This window comes from Ictidomys tridecemlineatus, chromosome 1 (assembly GCF_052094955.1).
Source record: "Ictidomys tridecemlineatus isolate mIctTri1 chromosome 1, mIctTri1.hap1, whole genome shotgun sequence".
Lineage (NCBI taxonomy): Eukaryota > Metazoa > Chordata > Mammalia > Rodentia > Sciuridae > Ictidomys > Ictidomys tridecemlineatus.
Window position 1 is genome coordinate 189,965,728 of NC_135477.1, and position 27,781 is coordinate 189,993,508.

The window sequence follows — 27,781 nt, forward strand, 5'->3', positions numbered from 1 at the left end:
GCCTCCTTTGCCTGCCCCGACCCCCAGGGCCCCTGTGAAGGTGGCAGACTCAAGTGGGCATAACTTAAAATACATTTATTTAGTACTCCATTTGTTTCTGGTTCTGTTATACAAAGCTATTAAATAAATACATTCTCCACAGTCACTCGGGTTCACACCCACGGGCTACAGATGAGGTAGAGAAATCAACAGGCTCGCGGGAGCCTCAGCACAGGGACGCCCCTCCCTCCTGGGCCACCCATCCAGCCAGAGGCAGGCCTCAGGTCAGGCCCCCGCTGGGCTGGTGGGAGCAGGTGGATGGGGCAGAGGGAGACCACTGGCTCCGTGCCCCACAGAACAGCTCCTTCCACGCTGTCCCACAAGGTCAGAGGCCAAGGCCGGCACGGTGGCCTCCTCACTGAGCAGGACGCTCTGTGTGTCTTTAGAGAGAAACAAAACCACCAAGAGACCTCTGCAGGCCGCCTCGGGTGAAGAGCCTGTTCTGAATGTTGAGGGCAGAGCTCAACTGGTGTTGGGTAAGAAGACCCTGGCCCTTGGGTGTCCTTCCACGAATCACATGACTGAGCTCCAGTCTCAGGGGCAGAGTGGCCAGGCCTGCTGCTTGGGACCCTGACAGGTGTGGACACCTGGGAGGATAGGCCCCCCGGGCCCGCCAGCCACTCTGCCCCTCTGGTCACCTCGATGCAGCCCTCACACAGCCCACCCACACTCACTTGCTGGGACGGGGCCTTGACCAAGGGCTGCCATCTGAACCCAGGAGAATAAACGGTACTGACACCATTCAGAAGGACCAGAGACCTGCAGCCATATAAACAGGCTTCCTTTCAAAAACAGTTTCCCCTTTGCTTCCTGGACACTGGGCTCTGAGGAGCCCACTCCTTGCTCAGTAGTTCCACACCTGCCTCCTCCCAGACCCCATCCCACATGAGGCCACCCACCCAAAAAAGCTGCAGGCCAGACCTCTGCGAGCCAAAGGGCCACTATGTGGTACACCAAGGAGGTGGACAACCCAAGTGACCGCTGACCACACCAGCACAGTACGCACACACGACCTACACTCACGCAACACACACACCCCCCACACACATGCTCAAACCAAACTAGGTCAGTGTCGGTCACCCCTCCCCCTGAAAAAACAACAGCATGGCCCCAAAGAAGGGTGTGCCACTGTCAGAGGCCAGCCAGAGACTCTCTAAGTGCGTCTATCCCTACCTGTCCCCGCCCCTGTGACACACGAGCAAGTGTGGTCTCTCCATGGCATGAACCTTCAAAGGATGGCCTTGCCTCTTTCACCAAGCCCACCCCTCTGCCACCCCAAGGCCCAGAATCTGCAAGAGACCCTGGTGTTGACTTTCTGCCCATAAGGTACAGAGCACAGCCACCAAGTGGCACTGTCCCCTTGGCATGGGGTGGGGGGCCGGCTTCCAAGAAGCTCTGCAGGCCACTTGCTTCATTTATCAATATCATCTCAATTTAGTGGTTTCAAACGACAGGGCAAACAGGTCGGGAGGAAGACTGGAGCACAGGGACAGAGGAGCCCTCCCTGCCCAGCTCAGGGCAAGACAGAGTCAGCCCAAGAGGCAAAGGGGATGGAGAAAATAATAATTATTATATTAGTTAAATAATAATAATAATAATAATAATATAATATAATAACTTAAAGTTACTGATACTCCAAAGAGAAGTGCTCGATGTCAGAGAGGGAAGGCAGAGTCCTCCCCACCCGGGCGCCTGGGCAGCAGGGCCCTGGAGATGGAGGGCTGTGCACTCTCCTAGTGGTTTGGCTCTCTGAAGACAGTGCTGGTGCTGGGTGCCGGGCCAGGCCCGTGCCCCATGGCGGCCTTGTGGTCACAAAGGTGCACCTGCCCTCCAAGCCTCAGAGGGAGCCCGGAGGCGGGGAGGGGCAGCCAACAGACTGGGGCCCAGATTAGGGACTGGTGTCAGGGATGGAGACAGCTGAGAAAGCATTGCTGCAACGCTCTCGGGTCATGGGAGAAAGCTCAGGCCTTGGGCAGGAGCACAGGGGTTGGGGAGGCCAGACAGAAGCTGGCCTCCACAGCTGACCCAGACACCAACCCTGGGGCCCTGGGCTCAGCCCTTGCAGCTGGAGCTGCCTCCTGCTGCACAATGCCTGCCACAGCAGGGGTTCAGTCCTTGCAGGTGTGAACCCTGCACTCCATGCATTTCCTACATCCCAGGCAGGGCTGGAGGGCCTGGGCTCAGCCCCTGTAGGTGTAGACCTCCTCTCACTGTGTGCATTGCCTACACCCCACACGGCAGGGCTGGAGGGCCTGGGCTCAGCCCCTGCGGGTGTAGACCTCCTCTCACTGTGTGCACACGGCAGGGCTAGAGGGCCTGGGCTCAGCCCCTGTGGGTGTAGACCTCCTCTCACTGTGTGCACACTGCAGGGCTGGAGGGCCTGGGCTCAGCCCTTGCAGGTGTAGACCTCTTCGCGCTGTGTGCACTGCCGGCACTCTACATAGCAGCACCAGCGTACCTGGCACTGGCAGGGCCTTGTCACCACCCGGCTCTGCGTGTTGTGGCCACGGCCACAGCAGATACTCTCACAGTTCTTCTCACGGTGGCACCTGCGGCCAGCTGTGCCTGGGGAGAAGCGGCCGGCCAGGCAGAAACTGGGTGAGTCGTCCAGGTGCACGAGCTCGGGTGTGCGGGGCAGTGGGTCAGCATTGCCCACCCCTGAGGCCCGGCCCCGTGGTGGGGAGATGGCACCTGCCTCACCCGTGGCCTCGTTGGTGGTGCTGCCCACCTTGAGCGCCGTCTCGTACTTGTGCTTTAGGTGCTTGCCCACCTCATGGAAGGGCGCCAGCTGCCGCCAGCAAGTCCGAACGGTGCAGGAGCCCGACACGCCATGGCACTTGCACGTGGTCTCCACCCCGGCCTTGATCACCTGCAGAAGGCGTGGACATGAGAGCACCTGCCAGGTAGTCCAACCACCCACCCAGGGCTGGACAGACCCAGACCTGGCCAGCAGGGGTCATCACCATCTCTCTGACATGGAGGCTCCACTCCCTAGTCCCTGTGCAGGTCCCTCTCTCTCCAAGCCAGGGACTACCCAGGACAGAGGTCCTATGGCTGCACCTTAGCTTCCAGGACACCTCCCCAAACCTCTGTGAGCAGATACCCCCCACCATGCTGAGACACCCCTTCCTGCCTGGATGTCCAGCCCTCTTCCCCTTCAACAACCCTAGCCCCACTGAAGTCTGCTATGTCACTCACTGGACAAGCTGGACAACCGTGCCCTGACCCAGGGTCTGCACCTGGGCTGACCGGTCCCTACCTAAGTACTGGGGACCCACAGGCACAGCCCTGAGCCCCAGCTGCTGTTGTAGGTCAGTTGCTGCAGAAGGGCAGAAGCCCACTCCTGACAGCGAGAGAATTCTACTGCTGGAAGAGCTTCCTGAGTGGGGTGCTCCTCTGCCTCTCCAGGAGCAGCCCCAGCTGAGCACCCATAGTCCACACTGGAAGGAGGCTGGGGTCCCAAGAGGGGCTGGCTTTCCTTGGGATCTCCAGTCTGGGATCTCTTCCCTGGGGCAGAAGCAAGTGGGGAGGCAACTAGCCCTTTCCCAGGTGGGCCCTGAGCCAGACCACGAGTTCCCACCATGGCCCCAGGAGGGTAGGCTGGGTGGAGGGTTAAGAAATGCAGCCACCCACCCCCTCCTGCAGCCACGGAGACTCCACTTAGTGATGCTATGCTGAGAAACCTAGACGGGTTTAATTAAAATGTGGCTGCCCCTGGTCCAGGGCTTTTCACATTCTGACTTTTCATTAATAGCTCACAAAAGGGCGACTGGGGAAGGAGGGGTCAACACAAAGGAAAACCAGGGCCTAGTCTGGGGGATTTAATCTGCCCTCCAGTTTCACCCGCCTGCCAGCCGGCTCAGGAAGGCAGGAGGCAGCAGAGCACTGATGGACAGGGAGACTGAGTGCTTAACAAGTGAGTGGCCAGAACTCTGCCTTCTCATAAAGAGCGGCTCCTGAGGAGGCGTGCTGCCCCTGCCCTCCTGAGGCCCAGGCTGGGCCTGGAATCAGCCTTTGGTGGTCAGGGCTGGTTGGAGACTGGGGTCAGGTGTCTTAGAGTTAGGGATCTGCCCCTCCCTTGCAGGAGCCAGCATCTGGAGCTCTGGTGACTCGAGGAGGGAAGGACAGCCAGAGCCAGGTTCACCCAGGCTGCAGCCCAAGGCCTCCCAAAGGGCCCACTGGAGAGCTTGGAAATTTCTCTTTCTGAAACTTGAGTCTTTTTAGTTGGGTCTCTTGTAGCTAGCTCTGCTCGGAGTCTGGCTATAGAGGGGCCAGCAGAAGAGGTGTGGACAGCCCTGAGTTGGGTGAGTGGGTTCTGCATTCCCAGACTCTTCCCAGGAAGACACATTCCCTCTATGGCTGCTCTCAACAGTCTTGGTGACAAGCCTGAGGGCTACCCTGGCAGGAGGGGCACATCCCACCGACCCCTGGTTAGACGACAACCCAGGAACCCTTCTGGGCTCTAGACCAGCAGTGGCAGGCCAGAGGGGCCCATCCAGCTGTCCCTCCCAGACTATCATGGGGCTTCCAGCTCCTCTTCTCCACAGGGGATGCAGGGGATGTCTCACTGGGGCACGAAGGTCCTGTGGTTAACAAGCTCTATGGGAAGTAGCCTCCGTCCAGCAAGCCCCTCCCTTCCTATGTCCACTCATCCACATTCAACCCCAGGCCTGCGCCCAGCCCTTCCCCTCACTCTGGGCCCCGCCCACTGCATGCCCAGCTCCACCTACCCTGCGCCTTGCCTCTCCACAGATCCTGTACCCAACCCACCATGTCTTGCCACACCTACTCACTCTGTACCCCGCCCACCTGCCCCTGTCCCTTCAGGGGCCTTCAACAGACCCTCCCTGCGCCCTGCCCCGCTCTGCTTGCCTTCACACCCACGAGGTTGTTGTGGAAGTCCACGCGGGCTCGCAGGTCCTTGCTTGACCGCCTGCCTAGGAACTCCTTAACAAACTTGCTGCTGTACTTGAGGTTGTCCCCGCAGCCGCCCCACTGCCAGGCCTCTCTGTTCTCCAGGTCCGGTGCCTCGTCACACGTGCAGCGCTCCATGCGCCCGGCGCTGCACGCCTTGGCCAGGGCGTGTGTCAGGCCGGCGGAGGAGATAGCATAGAGGAAGGCGGTCTCCTTGAAGCCTGGGGTCAGCAGGGGCAGGTCAGTGAGGCCAGGTAGCCAGGTAGGCCCCAGGACCCTGCAGCCCACCTGGAGGTTCCCATTTCACACGTGTTGCAGCCAAACCACAGCTGGGGGTTCTAAACCATCCCCTCAGGTGGGCAGGTATGTGGTGCTGCCTGCCTGGGGTGCAGGGCACGTCCAGGGTGTTGGAACTCAGGGCGTGGCCCTGCCCTGGCCTCAAGACCCCTATGCTTGGTTTCCTTTGGTTTTGTTTTGGCTGTGCTCAGGATGGAATCCAGGGCCTTCTCTGTGGAGGACCTCCCTAAGCATCTACCGCTGATCATCCACCCAGCACCCCAGCCCTCAGCTGGGGCAAGGCTGTGGAGGGCCCCCGACCTCTGTGCCCCAGGTACAGGAAGGAGGAGAGGAGGGCTTCTCCTTGGGTGGAGGTGTCTGGGCACTCAGATACCTGGCATGAGTCAAGCACTCACAGATAGCCCCAGGACCTGTCAAAGACTGAGCAAAGACGTCCTATGCCACCAGGCCCTCCATGAGTGTGTGTGATGGAGGGGATGGGTGGAGGGAGGTGAGGGGATGGGTGGAGGGAGGTGAGGGGATGGGTGGAGGGAGGTGAGGGGATGGATGGAGGGAGGTGAGGGGCTGCCCTGTCCAGGCCCCAGCCACTGCCAGAAGCCAGGCTTCAGGTCACCTGGGACCCAGAGGAAGAGAGCATGCAGGAGGGATATGCCCACAGCCCTGCAGTCCTACCTTTGCCACCTGGGATCTTTGGCCAGATCTGGGCAGGGCCTGGGCACTCACCTCTCTTGAGCAGGCTGGCACGGTAGCGGCCCTCCAGGGTGCAGTTCCAGCGCTCAAAGCGGAACTGGTACTGGCACTCGAGCGCACTCATGCTCACTGCCTCCACCAGCGTCTCTGCCACACCTGGGTCCCGCCGGCACATGCGCCTTTGCTTGCGCTCTAATTTCAGCCGATCACAGGCCTTATAGTGAGCCTGGGCAGCCGCCTCAGGCTCCAGGGTCAGTGGGAGGATGGTCAGGGGCTCACTGCCAGTCAGCCTGGGGATGGAGAGGCAAGAGTGAGCCCCAGCTCCAGCCAGGACCACGGGAGCTGGGGACAGAAGAACCATCCCACAGAGCCAAGCAGGAGGAGCCCAGTCATTTCAGGGAGTCCAGTCCACACCAGCCACACTGCCCAGACCCATGGAGCCCCTTCCTCGACACACACCACCCCCACGAGCATAGCCAGGCTCAAGCTGCAGCAGGGGAAAGGGCCAAATCCAGGACTACAGCTCCCTGGTGTCTCTACCACACTCTGCTCCCCTCCCCAGCTTAGATGCCACCAGCTGGGGGTGTCCCATGGGTCTGTGGCTTCAGGGGCAGGCCTTGGCTTGTTCCTCCCTGCCTGCCTGTGCAGCCTGGTGACCGGGCAGGGTCTTTCAGTCTTAGAAGGGTAGGACTGTCCACCAGAGTGAAAGGACAGTTCCCAGTGAAAACACCCCAGGGCCCAGCTCTTCACAGGTGACCGAAGAGCTCATCCCCCAGCCTAATGGCTGACCAAGGAGGGGCTTGCCCTCCTCTCCTTGCCTTCCAGTCATGTACCCTCCTGCCCCAGGCTCCTGCACCTCCTTCCTCTGAATTCAAGCCTGCTAGACCCCCATGTCCCCACAGCAGATGGCAACCCATGGACACTCCAGCAGGCCCTGTCCAGTACATATCTGTGCAGGCATAGGCTGTGCACACTGAGCGAGACTCCCAGCCTCAGTGCCTCAGCCCTGACCCGGCAGCTCTGCACCCTGTTCCATCCCAGGACTGACACCTGAGTCCTGCCACCTCTGTGTGTCACCCACAGGCCTCAGCACCCCATGTGGGCAGACTGCACATGGAGCCCGCAGGCACACGCACTTCCCGCCATGCCCAGGCCTTCATCCTTGGACGAGGAGGCATCTGTCTGCACGTGGGCAGGACTAAGTTCCCTGCCTCAAACACCACAGGAGATAGTCCCCTTTGCCCCTCAGCAGGGGCAATGCTGTTGTGCCCAGGCTCCTCTGGGAATGATTGGGGATAGCGGCTTTGGAACACTGCCCCCACCCGAATCCCTCGCAGGGGGCTGTGGGCTCACCTGCCTAAGGGTGGTCTACACGAGGGCTAGAGTGGGAGCAGGGCCAAGAGGTCGCAGAGGGGATGTGTCAGCCCCACAGCAGAGGTAGGGCCCTGGGAGCATGGAGTAGGGTGGGGCCTCCAGGAGAGCAGAGGGGTGCAGGAGGGCACAGCGGGGCAGAGGCAGGGTCTCCTGGAAGCTCCCAGGTTGGAGAGAGGCTCTGAGTTGGGAGGAAGCTGACTGGAGGGCCAGGGCTAGAGCCCCACCGAGGGCTGGGCTTCACCTCCAAAGCTCCATCTGAGCAGAGGCCCTCAGGGAGGACCAAAGGCCACCGGTGGACTCCAGCCTTGCCAGGTGGCTGAGCTCAATGATGGCTCCAGACCAGGCCCCAGGAGAGCTGCCCACCGGGGGCAGGGGTGGAGGCAGGCTGGGGCAGAGCCTGGTGGCTGCCCACCAGAGAAAACCAAGGCAGGCAGAGCCACACCCCAAACTCAAAGGCAGCTCTCACCGAAGACCTCTGTCCCCAGATAAGAATGTCACAGCCGGGTTCAGGACAGAAGCACCAGAAAGGCCTCAGTGTCCACTCCATGTGCCACGGCCTGGACTTGCCAAGACGCTCCCATGTCCAGGGAAGCTCTGTGGCCCAGACCCTCATGGGGGTCTCATGGGGGCACAAAGTGCACGTGGAGTTGTGGAAGGGGGCACAAGGGGCAGGCAGAGGAGGATCAAGGGAGACAAAGAGGAAGTGGGGACAGGGGAGGGACTTGCAGGCCAAGGACACTTCCTGACACACAGCCAGTTGGGGGTGTTAAGACAATGACACTCCACATGTGTCTGTGCCTGGGGGACACTCCCTCCACTCCAGTAGGCCAGCCTGTTCCACTATAAGTAAGGACCCGGGAGGTCGGGTCTCCACCTGGCCAGCCTGTGCTCCCCACCCTCTGCCCATGGCTGACCCTGCCTTAGCTCTATGCATAGCCTCAGGGACAACTGTCCTAGAGGCTCCTGTCCCAAGCCAGTGCCATGTGAGGACCAAGGAGGGTACACAGGGGAGAGGACTGGGGCTGTGGCACACGACGGGGAGGCCCAGGGTGAGGAGGTGGCATGCTGTCTACTAGGTCAGGGCTCCCACCACACCAACCTCAAAGCCAAGAATGACCCTTGGAAGCCCTGGGGGAAGATGAGGAGGTCACACAATAACCTAGAATAGGAGCACTGTCTCTGTGACTCTGAACCCAGAGGGCGTTACAGAAGCAATGATTAAGGTATTTCTAAAAATCTCTGTAGAGGGAGCAAAAGAAGAGACTTAAAGACCAGCAGACAAGTGACATATGGGGAAAATATCAGTGTGCAACTTACATCCCTGAGCGAGAACTAACTGTGCATGTGTGCCATGCGTGGGTGTGTGTCTGTGGACATCTGTTTTCTATAAATGAACCCCAGGAGTCCATCGAAGTGGACAGGGTGGACAGGAATAAGAACCTTGTGTGCCATTGCACAGTAGTGGGACCACAGGTGGAGATCACGCAGCGTGCCTGACGCTAGGAGAGGACCTCAGACCTTCCCACCATGAACAACTGATAAGTGTCGGAGGAGATAAGATAGCTTCACCTGATTTACACAACATGCAGTCTACACATCAGAACACCAATGCACACGTGTACGTTTTACGTATCAGTTTAAAAAACAAAAATAAAGACAAACAATAACGGAAATGGACAAAGGACAAACATGCAGTTCAGAGGAAGGAAACAGCCAGCTGTTGGGACGTGGGACACTCCACCACCAAACAGCACTGTTCTTTCTCTATCAGAGGAACACGCATCAAACCTGGGAGCAGATAGTGCGCCAGGACAGGGAAAGACAGGCTCTCCCTGGCGAGAACTCCAGAACAGTGTGCCTATAAAATTCCACGATTCATCCACTGACGGGGTCTGAATGTTCGTCCTCACCCCAGGCCACAGTGTCAGGAGGTGGGGCCTTTGGGACATGACGAGGTCACAACGTGGGAGCCTCGTGATGGGATCAGTGTCCTGACTAAAGGACCCCAGGGAGCCTCTGCCCCTCCACCATGTGAAGACGTGGCAAGATGGGCAGCCAGATGCTCCACACCGTGCCCTGGGGCTCCAGGAGTGGGAGCAGTGCCACAGAACAGGCTTCACACTGGAGGGCTCTGCCTGACAAAGGCCACCTGAGGTGCCCTGGGTGCCTTCGAGCTGGGCTGGCTGAGCTCCGAGGTGCCAGAGGGAGAGTGAGCTCAAAGCAGCTCTGGTCATGATATCTCGTGGGCCAACGGGCAGGTGGCCTGATGATGGGCCGAGGACACCGGGTCCTGCGGACCACGCTCACAACGCAGGATGGCTGAGTGGAGGGAGCAGGAGTGTGGCCGGTATGTCAGACCCACGTGGCCATGGGTGTTGAGTTGCCATTAAAGCAGCGGCAGCCACGGTGCACCCCCGACCCAGCCCCAGCCCCACTCAGCAGACAAGGGGCACTGAGAGGTGTGCAGGACTCCCAGAACAGGACTGAAGCCATCTGCAGATGCACAGGACAGGGAAAGGCCCACAACAGGTGACCTGGGGCAAGGGAAGCCTGTCCTCTCCATGTGGCTGCCCACCCTGCATACCAGCCTGGGTGGCTGGCTCTGCCCACGGGGCTGCCACCTCGAGGCTTCTGCCTTGCAAAGTCCCAGGCAGGCTGGCACGCACCACACAGGTCCCTGCCAACAGAACCAGCTGCCCACCTCACATGGACCACCTGCTGCCAGGCTTAACGCAGCTGCCACCCAGTCCCCAGCAGGCAACCTACCGAGAGGAGGCAGACAGGCCGGCTGCAGAACCCAGCACAGCCACTTCCTGGCAGGGACAGCAGTTCCTCTGGGGCACAGGCCCTTTTGCCCACCCTGTGCCATCTTCTGCTCAGAGCTGGCAGCTCGATGGCACAATGGGTTCCACCTTGTTTAGATGTTCTTATTTCCAATTTTGGAAGACTCATGTCACGACATACACAAAAATCCACTTGGAGTAGGTCAGTGAGTTGAGACCTACGCCTGAAACCATGAAACCACCGGTGAAAACAGGAAATGCACACGACGTTGGTCTTGGCGAGATTTCTTGGGCGTGACCCAAAAGTACAAGCAACATCAACAAAGAGAGCACATGGGGTGGCATGGAGCTGAAGAGCTGCACAGCAAAGGAGCCGGCCAACAGGAGAAGAGGCCACAGGATGGAGAGTGGGAGAGGGCACCCGCAAACCACATGCACACAGCCTGGAGACAGGTCTCTCCAGGTTTCTGAGGTTGGCCTCAAATTTGTGGTCCTCCTGCCTCAACCTCCCAAATAGCCGGGACTATAGGCATGTGCCATCATACCTGGCTCAGAATCATACCTCTGATAAGAGGTTAGTATTCAAAACATACAAGGAACTCAACTCAGTAGCAAGAAATAAACCATTTAATAAATGAGCAAGAGATATAAACAGACATGTCTCAAATGAGGATGAAGAAATAGCTAACAGGTACATGAAAGAAGGCTAATCATCAGGGAAATGTCCATCAGAATCACAAGGAGATACCTGCTCACTCCAGGAAGAATGGCTACTGTCACAAATAGCAAGGACAGCAGGTAGGGGCAGAGGAGAGGGACATGTGCGCCACTGTGGAGGAGAGTGTGGAAACTGCCCGTCCAATCATGTGCAACACATGGGGCACCTGTGGAGGACGTGGGTCAGGGTGTCCAAGAGGCACCAGAACTGCCCCTCACCACAGCCCCCTGCCCAGCAGCCAAGACACAAGAACAGCCTGTCCACCCACTGATAGCACCCACTGAGGCCCCGTTGACAGTGCATGCTACAGAGTTCAAGAGGCCGCACACTCAAGCAGGGGATTGTCAGGTCCAGGGAGTGAATCAGGCTCTGAGAGACGAGGGCCACACGAGCTTCCTCACACTCTGCAGCTGAGAAAGCCAAACGCTGCAGCAGTCGATGCTCGTCACCAGGGCCAGAGGGTTGGTCAAGGCACACGGTTTCTGCTAAGCAGAAGAATAGGCTCAGGATGTCAGTCACACAGCATGGTGACTACTGCGTTACTGAAAGATGCAGAGAAGCAACGCTTCCTTGCTGCAGGCACGCAGCCCCGTGAGGCTGTGCAGGCGAGAACTCGCCCCAGCAGCCCTTCCACAGTGGACCATGCAGTGCCCGACAGACACAGGCGATGGGACCTGTCATTTCAAAGTAGAAATGTAGAAAACGCTTTTTTAAAATGAGCCCACCTGCTCTCAGATCACGAAGGACCTTCCAAAAGCCCTCTGCCTGCTGACCTCAGGCAGCTCCCAGCGAGCCATACCAGCCGGAGCACACCATCACTGGGAGGCCCAATGTCCCTAGGGAACACGACCATCACAGCATGACGTTCGAGAAGCCGGCCTCATGCCTGCAACGCCACAGCCATTCCCGCCTTCCCATAGCCCAGTTCTTGCTAGGACTTCCTCAGGAGCTCCCTAGGCAGGCCAGGGACATCCGTGGCAAGCCGGCTGACCGCCACACTGGGCTCCAGGGTCTGCGGGCATGGACTCGGGGTCCCTTCCTGTCCACTCCATGGACTCGCAGGGGGGTCCCTTCCTGTCTACTCTGAAGACTTCTGTCCTGGACTCCAACCTGTCTTTACAAGGTTCACTGGGCCCACTGCTGACACACAAATGATGAGTGGGCTCCTGTGCTGACCAGGCTCTGCTGCCTCCACATGCCCTCACCACCACTGGAGGTCTTCCATGTTCTCTGCACACGACCACACATGTTCAGAGATGGGCTTGGCTTCTTTATAAGGTTCATAGGTGGACGACTGCATACGTGACTGTATGTCAGTGCACACACAAGTGCACAACATGGTATTTTGAAACAAGTCTGCTGCACGGTGATCCGGTTGAGCTGGGCAGCCCATCCGCCACACCGCTAGCTTGCTTTTTGTGTGGTGGAACACTCCCTACACCTAACTGGCATTTCCGCCCAGCCCTGGTGCCCACCACTCCATGTGCGGCTCTGTGGGCTTCCTGGAGAGGCTCTAATGGGTATAAGCCGGTCACTTATTTATGAAGGGTGAGCACAGCCACCCCCATCTTACACTTGAACTTCTGTGGGATGCCTCTTGGTCACCCAGGATCATGCTGCTGTTCCCTGTGGTTCTTAGCAAAGAACCTTTCAAAATCCTTAGTGGGCTGGGTGTGCTTGTGCACACCTGAAATCCTAGTGACTTGGAAGGCTGAGGCAGGAGGATTGCAAGTTTGAGGCCAGTCAGCAATTTAGTGATGCCAAAAGTAGCTCGGTGAGACCCTGTCTCAAAAAATAAAAGGGCTGGGTACACAGCTCAGTGGCAAAACACCTCTAGGTTCAATCCCCAGTGTAACAAAAAAAATCCTTAGCTGTAGCACTGTCACACAGAGCTCTGCATGTCTGTAGTGACCTGGAGAGACCAACCTACCTAGTCAGAGAGTTCCATCCTGCTGGTACCCTGACGGACGGTCTCCAACAGCACCTGACGGAGGTTGCTTGCCAGTGTAGGCCCTTTTCTTTGCCTTTGCTCTTCCTGTCAAGTTCTGGTGCCTGGCGGGTGCTCTGAGTCTCCTGAAGGTCTGGGCTAGGACAATCACGTCCTCTTTGCTATCTGGAAGAACTTGCCATAAAGCCACCTACACCTGAGCTTCTCTTGGTGGAATAATTTCCATTCCAACCCCCTTTCTCCCTTCACTCTGAATGGTTGTGATTTAAGGCAACAGACCATGTGTACACAGCTGTGTATTCACAGTATGTGGGACCATCATAGCCAACTTGGAACCCTCTCATCACCTCAAAAAGAATCCATCTGCACTCATGTCACGAGGCAGCCTCCCATCTCAGTGGACGCACCTGCTCTGGACAGTCTGAGGAGGTTGGAAGCAGCAGTGCCTGTACCCAGTGTGCCTCACTTGCCCCAGGACTGTCCAGGTCGCCTCCATCACAGCACGTGTCAGAACTGCCTTCAAGAGGAAGGCCTCCCAAGAGTGCACGCCACATTCTGCTTCTCTGTCTGTTAGGGATGGATACTTGGGTTGGTCCCACTTTCCAACAACTATGCTTGAAGCCTCTGGGAACGCACATGTTTGAGGAAGTGTCTTCACTTCTCTTGGGTACATCCTTGAGAATGGGCATGCCAGTCAACGCCGAGCTACGCGCTTAGACTTTGGAGAACTGTCAGCGTATCCTCCCAAGTGGCTGCACCACGCTGTCCATCTTTAGGCAGGGGACGTGTGCTCTGGAATCCCCCTTTACTGGATCAGGTGACCTGCCGTTGCTGCTGCTCCAGGTACGTGATGGACACACAGTCTGCACTGTCCTCCACCATGTGCCCTGGGGTCTGCAAGAAGAGCTTCACTGGCTCCCAGGTATCAGCTCCATGCTTTCAAGTCACACTCCTCCTCAAAATGGGCACGGAAGGCACAAACTGTCATTCTTCCAGTGACTCCTGACCTACAGTCTAGTCCCAGCACCAGGGAGGCACACAGGGCCCAGTCACAGACCCGGACAGCACCCAGGGGCCCAGTCACAGACCAGGACAGCACTCAGGTGACCAGTCACAGATTAGGGCAGCACTCAGGGGACCGGTCACAGACCTGGGCAGCACTCAGGTGACCAGTCCCAGACCCGGGCAGCAGACAGGGCCACAGACGCGGGCCCAGACCCCAACACCTTACCTAGTGCATTGCACTCTCAGGTCTGGGGTCCTGGTGTGCTCTCTGGGTCCATCTGGGCTGCTGACCATGCTGCCCTGAACTTTGCCTTCTTTTCTGTCTGCCTGAAGTTTTCCCTTTGTTCATTAGAAGTCTGCTCACCTGCCCCCTGGTCCTCAGCTGCCCTCAGCACCGGGTCTGACCTGCTCCCTGGTCCTCGGCTGCCCTCACCTCCGGGTCTGACCTGCTCCCTGGTCCTGGGCTGCCCTTAGCACAGGGTCTGACCTGCTCCCTGGTTCTCGGCTGCCCTGGGGCACTGGGGGCACCCCCTGCCCCGCCCGCGGTCATACTGTTGGGCATAGTGGTTAGGCTGTTTCCTGGGTCTGCACTGGCCCTTCACAGGGACCTCACTCTCCGCAGGGCCTTCTGCCTTTAGAGCTGGGTCAGCCCATGGCGCCCAGCGGCTCTGGGGAACACCACCTGGACTGGGTTTTTTCAACTGCTCTTACAGTCTTTGGCTCTGGTGTCCTTTAATCCTGGCATGTCACATTCCTGTGCACATGTATTTTTGTTCCCCGCCTGGGAAGACGCTGGGACCCTTGAGTTTTCTTCATGGCTTTACTGGGCTTCAGAGACCTTGCCTCCTTTCCCTTCAGCCTCAGCCCAGCCCTCCCCAATTTGCCATCTCCAGCTGCACTGGTGGTTCTGACCAGGCTCCCAGCTTCCTGACCTCCCTCCGTAGTCTCTGATGGCCTCTCAGTCTGTTGCTGACCCCATCCTGCCTGGCATTTCCACCTCTGGGCCAGTTCCTGTGGCACTCGCTCCTCCTAGACACTCTGAGCTTAACTGCTTTGGTTGCCTTTCTTTTCTTCATTCTTGGTCTCCTGCTGTTGTCATCGGCCTTCTTGGGATGTGAGAAGGGCTGTCCCGCTCTGCCTGGGGTCCAGTGATGGGTCTGGACTGTCATCTCTGAGGGTCCCAGCCACACAGCCCTGCAGGCCTCCTTATCCCTCACCATACACTGGTCACCAAATTTAAGAAACTGTGAGTAGGTAGAATCTGAAGCAGAGGACGAGACACTGCGTGGGTCAAGCTGTGTCCCCACAGTGCACAGAGAGCCCGGTCACAGGCCTCTGGAGGAGCCTCCTTTGGATCAGGGGTCCTACAGAAGTATGGAAGGGTGACCCTCAAGGCAAGGTCACGACAGGGCTAGAGCCAGTGTCCTTGTAAGGAAAGGTGAGCACAGGACAGGGAGGCTGCGTGCAAAGGGGCAGGCATTGGGGAGATGCTGCCCAGGACACCTCGGGCCCTAGCAGGACAGCAGCTGGAGGGCACGGGACCCTGGCTGCAGCCATTAGAGGGAGCCCAGGTCTGTTTCAGACATCCTCCAGGCTCAAGAATGCAAATCCTCTTGCTCCAGGGTTCCTAGCTCAAGGTGCCTTGCTACAGCTGACCCAGGATGCTGATGCTGGTCTCAGGAAGCCTCCTCAGGGAGGGGGCCAGCCAGGTCCCCAGCCACGCAGGTCCCACACCCAGAACAACCAAGGCCAAGGCCAGGCTGTGCCTGGGCCACACCAGCAACTCAGGCCAGCACCCTGCAAGTCACCTGGCCTGCCCTGGGGGCCCAAAGATGGTGATCTTGGAGTTCCCACAGGCTCCAGGGCTGTCCTCCAAGTACCCCGACCTGCAGCAGGACCTGGGCTCTGCTCGGCCCCCACCTTTAGGGCAGTGCTGTTCCCATGGCTCTCAGCTTCCCTTCAGCTCATCAGCTCTTGGGCAGACTCAAAGAGCAATGCACTGTGCGTGCACACAGCCTCAGATACACCTTCATGCATACCCACAAACACCCTACGGGCACCATACCTCCCCACCAGCACACTGCACACACAGACATATCCACACTTGCTCACACAGACATACCACACACACCCTCACACACAGACATACCATACACACACACAGATATACCACACACACACACCTGCACAGACACACACACATACCCACACTTGCTCAGACATACTATGCACATACCCACACACACAGACATACCATACACACACATAGAGATATACCATACACACACACCTGCACAGACACACACACAGACATACCATACACACACACACAGATATACCATACACACACACCTGCACAGACACACACACAGACATACCATACACACACACACATATACAGACACACACACAGACATACCATACACACACAGAGACATACCATACACACACACACACACACACACACAGACATACCCACATATGCTCATACATACATACCATACACACACATCTGCAGACACACAGACATACCATACACACACACCCACACACAGACAACACACATACAATACACACACACAGATATACCACACACACACCTGCACAGACATACACATAAACATATCCATACATGCTCATACATACCACACACACACCCACACAGACATACCATACACACACACGATATACCATACACACACACCTGCACACACACAGATATATCATACACACACACACACAGACATGCCATATACACACACAGATATACCACACACACACACCTACACAGATACACAAGACATACCATACACACACACCTACACAGACACACAAACATACCATATACACACACAGACACACAGACATACCATACATACACACTTATACATACACACAGACATACCATATACACACAGAGACACTCAGACATAATATATACACACCTACAGGCACACACAGACATACCATACACATACCCATAGACACACACAGATACACACACACAGACATAACCACAATTCCCACACACACTTACCATACTACAACCACACACTTATACACTCACAGACTTACCCCCACTCACATACCCACACACATACCCCCACACGCTCACACACACACATACATACCCCAACACGCTCACACACACACACACACACATAATGCTCTCACTCCTGCATGCACACATCAAATCCACGCTGTGAAATACACACACATGCACTCACATATGTGCATATGCAATATACATACACAAATGCACACACGTAGCACACGTGTACAAACATGCCCATGTATGTACAGACTCCACACTGCACAGGGTGAAGCTGTGACTCCTGGTGATGGACCTCCTCGCTGGAAGAAGTGTCTGCACAAGCGCCCTGTGCACCTTCAGGCCACCCTCAGTACCTGGCCTGCTGGGTGCTGTCAGCTGCACAGAGGCAGGACACTGAGGGTCAGGCTCAAGTGCTGTGGCCAAGGCTGCATGGCCACCAGAGGAGAGAGGCCAGACTGCCACCAGCTCCCCGGTGAGAGTCTGCAGCCCTGGCCCAAGGCCACAGCCAGCACCCACTCATGCTGCCTTCCCAGGGAGGAGTCCCTGCAGTCTCCAGGGGGTGCCCGCAGCCCTGGGCCCCAGGCAACCTGAGCCAGCTCCCACCTCATCATCCTGTCCCCATGGTTCAAGCTGCAGCTGTGGAAGATGTGTTGCCTTCCAGGAAGGGAAGCTGCTCAGGCACAGGGGTGGGTGGTGGTCGGGCAGATGGTGCACAGGGTTGGTCGTGCAGATGGGGTGGGGGGAGGTGGTCGTGTGGACAGGGCATGGGGGTGGTGAGAGGCACTCTGAGGACAAACCCCACTCCGTCCCAGCTTCTAGGGCTAGAGAGATGGTCGTGCAGATGGGGCACAGGCAGGTAGTGGTTGTGCAGACGGGGCGGGGGGGTGGTCATGCAGACAGGCCACAGGGGCAGTGGTCATGTGGACAGGGCATAGGGGTGGTTCTTGCAGACGGGGCACGGGGGGTGGTCTTTCAGATGGAGCAGGGAGGGTGGTCGTGCAGACAGGGTTTGGGGGGCAGTGGGCCTGCAGGGGGGGTTGTACGGGGAGGGGGTCATGCGGGGAGGGGGGGAGTCATGCAGACAGGGCACGGGGAGCAGTGATCGTGCAGACCAGCACTGGGGTAGTGGTCGTACACAGGTGGGGGGGGTGGTCATGGGGACAGGACAGCATGGGGGGTATTCATGCAGACAGGCATGGGGGGTGGCGATGGTCGTACAGACAGGCATGGGGGGGTGGCCATGCAGACAGGCACGGGGGAGCGATGGTCGTGCAGAGGGGGCGGGAGGTGGTTGTGCAGATGGGCACAGGGGTCGATGGTCGTGGGGATGGGCAGGGCATTGGGGGCAGTGGTCATACAGACGGGCATGGGGGGTGGTGTCCTTGGGACGGGGCAGCCTAATGACAGCACACACAAAGTTCCAGGGCGCCCAGGCCTCTGCCTTGGAGGTGTGACCCTTGGAAGGGTCATAGGATGGCTTCCCTGGGCCCTGGAGACTGGCCAGAGCAGGGAACCCAGTGCTGAAAGGCAGGGGCCTGGCAGCCCACCACCCAGACCTGCCCAGCAGCAGCCCAGGGCAGTGAGAGGCACTCTGAGGACAAACCCCACCCCGTCCCAGCTTCTGGGGCTGGGCCTGAGGCTGCCATGCCATGGCTGCCCATCTGACAAGCCCGGTGATCCCTTTCCTCAGGTGAGAGCTGGAGAGCAGGTCCCTCCCCAGGCTGCCTGGTCACCTGAGCTGTGAGCTCTTTTCCCTCAGGGCATAGGGAGGGAGGCCAGGCCCCCACTTCTGCCCCTGACAGCCCTCTCCTGCCAGCAGGCCCGGCCACCCTAACGGCCACCCTGCCGGGACCCAGCACTCCCCCAGCCAAGGCGGTTGAGCCAAGGCTGCACCCCAGGAGCCGCAGAGCCCCGCCCACCCGTGAACCTCCGCTGGCCAGACAGCTTTAATTTCCATGTGAAACAAAATCAAAACAAATTCCAGCACTGAGAGCTTGGGGTTGAGGTTACCCTCCACCCGCCCCAAGGCCTGCAGCACAGCCCTGCTCGGCCTAGCTTCCAACCTAAGCCCAGGGGCATCCTGCAGGGCAGCAAAGACACCTGGTGCCCAGACGTGCCCAGGCCCAGGCTGGGGACAGGAGCTGCGAGGGAGCACGGGCCCAAGACCCAGCGTCACTCAGCAGGCTCATGTCCTGGAGCCTACCAGAAACGGTCCTGTCCACCCTCGGTGCAGCCAGCTGAGTCCCACAGCCCCAGGCCCTAGGGCTGTGCACTGGACCCCTGGGGAGAAGAGGGGAGTGGCGGCTTCCTGGAGGAGCCACCTCTGCTAGTGACCTTGGCCCCTGTGGTCCTCACCAGCAGCCTGACCACAGGGAAGGCAGGGGCAGCATGGGACCCCTGCATCACTTCCTCCCAGAGATGGCTATCCCCCAGGGCCTAGCACTGTGCCAAGGCTGTGGCCTGGGCCTTCAGCCCCACCATTGCCATTTGCCGGGACAGAGCATGTCCTGGAGATCTAGGGCCTGGACGCCTCTGACAGCACCTCATGGTCGCCAGGCTTCCCACCCACTGGCCCTGGTGGCTCCGGGCCCAGCATCGTGGAGGAAGCGAACGCGGCTTGTGGCTTGCCTCTCCCTCACCTCGTCCGGCTGCCCGGCCCAAGGCACTGGGGCTGCCAGCTGGGCGGCGGGGTTTCCTCCTGTGGGCAGCGGCACTCGGCCAGCAGGGACCTTGCAGGAGGGGTAGGCCCATGGGGCCCAGAGCAGGGGCAGCCCAGTGCCACCCAGACCGGCGGGTACAGTGCGACTGTCCCCCAACACCTGCCACTGGGCTGGGCCTGGCCCACAGATGTTCTTCCAGATTAACCTCCGCAGGAAAACCAGCAGGTTGCCAGTCCCCGATGGGCCAGGCTCTGACAGCCGCCCCTGTGGCCATCCACACCCGGGATCCTTCCTCACAGCTGTGCAGGCACACTGTACCTGGGCCACCATCCACGCACTAGAAGGTCAGGTGGCCTGGCAGCTAGAGGCATAGACGCTCCCTGGCCACGACCAGAAGGTGTGGACACAGCACATCTGGTCAAGGCCAGCCAGGACAGTGGGCCAGGCCAGACTGCCTAAGGAATGAGTGCCATGAGCCTCGTAAGGTAGCAGTGGGACCCTATGGCCTCAGAGCCTTTGGGCAGGGGACAGTGCCCACTAGGGGAGACTCACAGTCCCTCCTGCTTGCCCTGGGTTTGACTACCCAGGAGAATTAAACACAGCGGGGCTGTTAGGGGTTTCTGGAAGAGAGGGCAACCCAGGCAGAGCCTCCAGGACAGGGGAGGCCTCGGGCGGCAGGTGAGGACTGCAGGGGCACATGGCACCCTTCACCCTGACTCTGCAGAGTCGGACACCAGTCAGAAGAGAGTCCCCGAATGCCCACCTCCCGTGGTTCAAGGGCCTGGTTTCACCCATGGTCACTCCAGGGTTCATGCGAGGCATGGGCCTGGTCCCCGATGTCTGGGCCTGGTCCCAAGCCTGCTGCAACCTGCCAGCACTACCCAGTCGCCCAGCACAGTGCACAAAGGGGCCGGGTGCCCAGCAGGCTGGGATCAAGAGGGCAAGGGCAGGAGGCCTGTCACCAGGTGCCACTCTTCTGCAGTCAGCAGGAGAAACAGGCGGTCCCATTCCCCGGCCACCCACACTTATCGCTCCTCGCCCTCCCTGGAGCCCGGGCCTCTGGGGAGGGATCTGTAAGCATGTACTCTCTTCTGGGGTAAAAACTACCCACATGCTGTCCTGTGATGGCCACGCTCCATGGCGGGGGTGGGGCCGGACTGACAGGAGTGGCCCCTGCCCTTGTGGCATCTGGACGCTGACTGGCACCCACCAGGCCCTGCCCAGGGCAAGATCCGAGCCGCCACAGGAGGAGGCAGCACGTGGGGTGAGGATGGGAATGGGATTAGGCAGCTGACGCCCTGTCCAGACGGCCGGCTGTGGGCAGGACATCTGTGCACACAGCTGAGGGGACCAGGTGGCCGACACTTCCGCCTCACCTCAGATCTGCCTTGGGGCTGCCCTACACCCCTCTCCTAGAGTGAGCTCCAGGGAGCCTGAGAACTCTCACCCTGGGGTCTGGTCTTAGCCCACATTGGGGGCCAGGGAAGACCCCTGCCAGGGATGGAGACACTGGGCAGGCTGAGGCTGCATGGAGGCCCTCAGTCCTCTGTGCTCCATGCAGGGGCTCCTCCCACCGGCACCCCAAGCCTGCCTGCACAGGCCCCTCACTCCTTCTGCTGGTCACACAGGCCCTCATGAGCCAAGGATGGACGCCATCTCCATACCCACCTCCCCAGCCAAGGGAGTGCTCCTCCTCTGGCCAGATCCTGGTCTCCCTCACGACACGACCACTGCCAGCCTCACTTCCAGGGCCGCCTCAAAGAGGCTGGCCCAGTCTCCCCACAGCTCCCTCACTGCCCTGTCCTGGATCCCTTTCACCCTCGGCTCCCAAGCTTTCCTGGGGTGGAACCTGGGGTCTCCATGGACAGCATCTGTCCACAGCATGGCAGCCCCTCCTAATCAGGTCAGCCCAATCCCCCCTTCCGACTTCCCTGCTCTGTCCATTCTGCTCACAGCAGGAGCCCAGGCCTAGACACCCCCGCCTGCCAGCCCCCCACCCCCTACCTGCTGTGCTCCCACCACATGGTTCTCAAGCACCACGAAGCCTGGTGATCCAGGCCCCTCCTGCCTTATGCCCTCTCCAGGGGCCAGCTGAGTACCCCCAGACCAAGCAGCTGTCAGACCTGGGCGCATGGCCCCAAGGCATCCCCAGCCAGGAACGGGATAAACACACTGGCAGGTGGGCCGAGGGGTGGGCAGCCCCTGTCCTTTACCCTGAGGGGCCTGTATCCTCATCAGTATCCTCCACCCCCATAACAGCAGCCTCCTCTGTGAGAACAGGCCCTCATAGAAGGTTCTTGTGAACAGGGGAGACCCCCCCCAGACACCCACCACATGCTAGGATGTGGAAGCACCTGGGGGTGCCACCACCTCCATGTGTAGGGACAAGTGTCTGCCTGCTTGGGGATCAAAAGACAAGGTTCTCTACCCAAGAAGAAAGCCAGAATAAGTAAAGAGCTCTTACAACTCAACAACAAAGACAAATAACCCGACTAAAACAGGCAAGGAACACAATAGATGCTTCTCCAAAGAAGATTATATACAGGGCCAAAAGCCACAGAAAGTTGCTCAACACCATTAGCCACCTTGTACATGTATGTCAATACCACAAAGAGATGCCCCTTCACACCCACCAGGGTGTCTAGAACCAGGAAAATATAAAACAAGTGTTGGAGAGAAAGCTGCCAACTGCAGCCATGTGCATGCCAAACAGCACAGCCACTTAGGAAGACAGTCTGGCAGCTCCTCAGAAAGTGAGGCACAGATGACCACAGGACCCAGGAGCCCCACTTCTAGGTGCAAACTCCCAAAGAGCTAAAGACACAGGTCTTCTCAAGGAAAAGCAATGCTCACAGTCCTCTGTTCACAGCAACACTGTCCAAACAACCAGACAGCCGAAATAGCCCAACTATGTGTCAGCTGACAGCGCTTTGGAACACCTGTCTGTTCATCCCATGGAGGAAGTCAGACAAGGGGCAAGCACCAGCCAAGCTCGAGGTGGAGGACCCTGGAAATGACACGGGGGAGGAGCCAGACCAGGAAGGTCATGCGGCATGTGCTTCTGTTGATGGGAGGTGTCCAGAGCAGGAAGATCCACAGGGACAGCAGAGCAGTGGCCATGGGGCCAGAGGAGGAAGAGGGGGGCTGAGTGTTGGAAAGGATGAGTTTTTTCAACCCTGAAGGCAAGGTTCTGGAATTAGTGATGGCTATGGGGGGACCAAAGGCTCCCAGTTGAAGAACTCGACGGGATGGGGGTTATATCCAGCCCAGCCTCAGCAGCCCTGCACCACTGGGCCCCTACGACCCCTCTTGGCCTGAAGCACCCAAACTTTGCTGCTTGTGCTGGTTCCAAGACCATCAACTTATGCTGATGTCTGGTCTGCTGTGGGGATGCATCTGGGGACCCCAGACCTGCAGCAGGCAAGAGAGAGGCAGAACCTGGCTTGCAGAATTCCGTCAGGGCCCAGCTTCCCACCTCTGTCTCCCAAAGTGGCCTGCAAATGTTCCCTGAGTGATACAGAATGCAAGGGGTCAAACCCAAACCTAGCCCCAGGTGTATGATAGGCCTTCTGTGTCTTCTAAGAAATCAAATGGAAAGTCCCTTGCTCCGAGGGCCCTGCAGGGGGCTGGCTCTCCCCTGCACAGCACCCCTGAGAGGAGGGCTGCAAGCTGCCCAGCCCTGCCAGGAGCAGCCCCAAGACCTCGAGATCTGGACTCCATACCCTTCTAAATACAAAACTTCCCAGCGGGGGGGGCACCCCAATCTGTTCTAGACTTTCACCCACTGGGCCCTTCAGATTCATCCCCTCACCTGAGAATTCCGGGAGATGGGCAGGGGACAAGGGAGTCAAAGTCTGAAACCCACCCCCACGGCCACCAGGGGAGGACCCGGGTCTGTGACTTGGGGCTGGGCAGCCAGGCCCAGGAGCACAGGCATGTTGGCAGCCCTAGGAGAGCCAGATGGGAATGCCACCTGCTAATCAGGCTAAGATGCAGAGCTGGTCCAAGGGGGGAAGAGGAGAGCCCCTTCCGCACAGCCAGGGGCCAATCTGGAGGGGTCCAGCAGTGGGGTGGCCAGAGGCCTGGAGAAGGGAAGGGCAGCCTAAGGTTGGGTTGCAGCTCAGGGAGGGGGCAGGGAGGGCTCCCGCTGGCCACGTGACCCTCCCCGGGGCCAGCCTCTCCTCTCCGGGTTCCTGGGCTGTAACTGGAGCTGCGTTCCTGCCTGGGAGCCTCGTGCCAGGCAGAGCTTTGGAGAGGGGGAAGGGAGAAAAGAGCCCTAGATTCCAGTTTCTTCTCCCTGCTCCCTGTCCACTCCAAGCTGGGGAGGGATGTCCAGAACACCCACACCCGCAGGGAGATTCCCCCAGGCTCCTCCCGCAGCTCAGGCCCAGTGGAGTCTCTCAGCACTTGGGAACCTATCTCCTCCCTTGGCTGGGCTAGGAGCAGACCTTCAGCCCCCAGCCTGCCTTCCTCCACAGCATATTAGGAATCAACTCAAGAGAAGGCTCAAGGCACCTAGCCTGTCCCCTGGCTCAGGGAGGAGCCCACTCTCAGTCCACTAGAGTCCAGTGTCCCCCTACTTTGTGCCCCTACCGAGCACATCTGCTCTCAGCCCCCCTTACAGGACAGCTACCAGGAGAGCTATACTTGAGCAGCACTCAGAGGGGACTCCCTTGAGGGGTCCTTTGAGGCCACACAGCTGGGCAGAGGGGCTGACCAGGAGAGACACAGTGGCACTGAAACCATTACTACCTGCACATGGCCAGCAGCCAGGATTATTAGGGAGCTGTAACACACAGGCACAGCTAAAACTGCAAAGCTTGGGATGGAGGCCCAGGATCCCATCCTCCCCATCTTCGTGGGTCTGAGAGATCCCAGGCAGAGCAAACCTGCTGCCCAGACAAGCCCAGGGTGTGTCAAGAGCCTGGTGAGCAGAGCCTCTTGGCCGAGCTGGAGAGTAAGGCACAGCTGGCGGATAAGGCTGTGACTCACGGTGGACCTGTGGCCAGACGGCCATTCTCCGGCCCTCCCTCCTGCTCCTGCCCCTGGGGTGAGGCTCAGGGCTGCACAGATGGCAGGCAGGGGCTATACCCACAGTCCCAGCCAGGAGAGAGCCAGGGTGGAGACCCCAGGGGAACCAAGACACAAAGCTGACCCTGGAAGACAACCCTGGAGAAAGAAACAGACAGAAAAGGAGGAGAAAGAAAAACACAAAGGGAAAGTTTCCCATGAAAATATTTTATTTTCTTTGAGAACAGGATACACCTGCAGGGCTCCTCAGCCCAGGCCGGCCTCTCCCTGCCCTGGAGAGTGCCAGATTCCTGGACCAACGGGGCCCTCTGCCGGCGAGGCCACTGCAAGCGCCCGCGCCTGGGCCAGAGGCGAGGGAACAGGTGACCGCGGAGGGCGGCGGCCCTGGAGCGGCCCAGGGCGCCCAGGAGGCCGACGAGGACCCAAGGAGCTAGCCAGGGCTCCCAGGGGCGGCGCCCGGGGAGGGGGGAGAGAGCTGGGGCGCTGCCTCACACCCTGGACCTCCGCATGCCCAAAGCGCAGCGTGGGTCCTTCTAAAGGTCGCTGGGTTCAGGCATCCCAGACCTGAGAAAGGGAGGAGATGGGGAAAAGGGGGGAAAAGAAAGGGGGTGGGGGGACTGACGCGCCGACAGTGCCGCAAACTGCTATATCAGAGACTCAAAACTGTGGGTAGCGACCCGCGGGACAGCAGCGTCCTCTGCCCTGGCCAGGTCTCACAGACGCGCTCCCAAGGGCCAGGGTTGGGGCCCGGGCGGGCGTCAAAAGCAACGCGCAAGAAAAATAAATTTCTCTGGCTTGGAGGGTTTTCTTTTCCCCCTTTGGGGCTCAGTGCAAGGAACATCTGGATTTTGTACGTATTTTTTTGTTGTTGTTAAATTAACTTCTCTAGGAGAGAAAGGGGGGTGGGTGGGCAAGGGCCGGGAGGCTCCAGCCTTTTGGCAGGAACACCGCGGCCTAAGGCGCCGACGGCGACGACTCTGGGGTCACGGAAGACCTCGACCCTGCGCAAGCCCGTCGGGTATGCCGGCCTCTCTACCCCCAGTGCGCAGCGGGGGGACACCGACCCACGGATCGAGCGACGCGCGAGCCGCAAACAAACAGCTCCAAGCAACCCGGGGGCCCCGCTGAGCGCTGGCCCGGGCACCCAGACCGCGCGAGCCCCGGGGCTCCGGGCACCCCCGCCCCGGCCCCGCCGTCCCCGCCCGCCTGCGCGCGCGGCCGCCCGCCCAGGGCACCTACCCGAAGTAGGCGGCCGAAGGGCGCAGCGCAGCGAGCAGCAGCGTCAGCCCGAAGGCCGCGGCCAGCCAGCGCGCCAGCAGGGACCCATCCAGCATCTTGCCGCGCCGCGGCGGCGGACCATCGCGCTCCCGGCTCCGCGCAGGGTGCGCCGCTGCCGCCGCCCTCTTATAGCGCCCGCAGCCGCGGCCGCGGGGCGGGGCGCCAGCCAGCTGGCCAGGCCCGCCCTGCGCCCGGGAGGAGGGGTCACGCCGGCGCCGGGGGCGGGCCGAAACCCGAGCCGCGCGCCCCGCCTGCAGCCCGCTTGGCCTGGCCGCTCCCGGGGTGGGTCTGGGGCGCGCCCTCCGGGAAGGGAGGGGAGGGCCCGCCGGAGCGGTGGGACCCGGCAGAGGGTCCTCGGCGGGAGGTAGTGTGGGGGCCGGATCCCAGAGGGCCAGAATCGGGTATCCACAGCGGGACGACCCGGAGCAGAGCAGAAACTGGAGCTCAGGGAGAATTTGGGGCGGGATGAGTGTCGGCCGCCAGGGGCTAGAAGGCCGGGGGCGGGGATGGGAAAGGCTGGAGAGCCGGGTGCGACTGCGAGGAAACTTGGACCGCTGTGCGGGCGGGATGGCGGGGGCGGGGGTGGACATTGGCCGCGAGGCAAAAACGCGGGCGCGAGTCCAGGACTCTCGAAGGGTGTTGAGTCTGGGGCTGGGGCCGCTGCTGCCTGCGCGGAGTTGGGGCACCCAGGATACCAAGTACGAAGAGGAAATCGAAATGGGACTTCCAAGGAAGGAGACCCAAAAGGCTGTTCCCCATAGTGGTCACCGTGGACGATTTGGGCCTGGGTCCACTCCGGTGCGATCTGGTGCCTTAGGGCTTCTGACTCTCCATCGTTAGGTTGAGCAAGAAGAGCTAGCACTTGAAGTCACCGCCAGCACTGACCATCAAGCAGCCGTTCCCAGAGCCCATGTCCTCACCATCCATGAAGATGGTGAATGAAGGGTGACTCTTGGGGATCCAGGTGCTGGAGTATGGAAGCATGGACTACCAGTGCCTCATTCAGATCCGTTTCTGGAGCAAGAGCAAGATGGTGTCAGAGAATTCAAAGCCTAAATTAAAACAGATACAGTTACTGAATTGACCAATGGGTGGACTTTGGCATTGAGAAGACTCAGAACAAGTCCCCTGGACAGGAGGCCTCTGCATTGTGTATGTTTGTGACCATACAGCAAGGGACTGGGGATCAAAGCTGCCTGGTCCAGGCATGTAGGTGCCCTGGCAGTGCCAGCTTCCTCACCTGGACACCTTCAGTGCCTGAAGCACCCCATACTGAAGCCACTGTCAGAGCCTGAGACACAGAGTATGGGTCTCAGAGCCCTGGGCCCACCAGGGGGCGCTCTGCTGCTGGCCCTAGTGTGGGCCAACACCCTTTGAGCTAATTCTGGCCTGCAACCTCCCAGTCTGAGTAGGAGCACCTCTGGAGGCCTAGGCTCTTCAGCTGTGAAAACCTACCACTCGCTTTCTGTGGCAAGGCAAAAATAAAGGAGGAGACAGGAGCAGAACCTGCACCCATCCCATGGTCCAAGCCAAGCCTTGGCAGGCTGGCCTGCCATGTGAGCTTGCTGTGTCCTGCCAGAGGAGCTCACGCTGGCTGTGTGGCTGGGTAGAGGTGGGCAGAGAGCAGCCTCCTGGGCAGGTCACTTCCTCTCTGAGCCCCCTTCTCTCATCTGAGACTCATCTAACTCCAGTGAATGGTGGCTCTTTCCAAGTTGTGATGTCACCTTGTAGCCCAGGGTCTGCCTTTTTGTTAGGTGTGACCAGCTTCACATCATTCCCATTCCCGGGACCCCTCCCCTGCCCTCTTCTGCTCACACTTTGCCAGACCCCCCATAGGGCACTTGCAGCAAAGAAGCACAGAAAGCAGCCCCAGCTCACCCCAGCTGTAGTGCCCAGTGTGGCTCTCAGGACTTCCTTCCACCTGAAGGCCTGGCTGTAGTCAGGGAAGAGAGGCAGTGGAGGGGCAGCCGTAGGAAGCAGGGGACGGGA

The 27,781-nt window shown here is 59.3% G+C and overlaps 1 protein-coding gene across 1 annotated transcript; it reads right to left on the minus strand.

Moving 5' to 3' along the window:
* Positions 1–54: 54 nt before the first annotated feature.
* Positions 55–25,966, minus strand: Wnt9a (Wnt family member 9A). Its single transcript, XM_078014663.1, has 4 exons — positions 25,754–25,966; positions 5,974–6,230; positions 4,912–5,174; positions 55–2,908 (listed from the first exon to the last, which is right to left on the minus strand). The coding sequence occupies exons 1-4, from the start codon at positions 25,846–25,848 to the stop codon at positions 2,426–2,428; spliced, it is 1,098 nt and encodes a 365-aa protein (XP_077870789.1). The 5' UTR covers positions 25,849–25,966; the 3' UTR covers positions 55–2,425.
* Between the last annotated feature and the right edge of the window lie 1,815 nt (positions 25,967–27,781).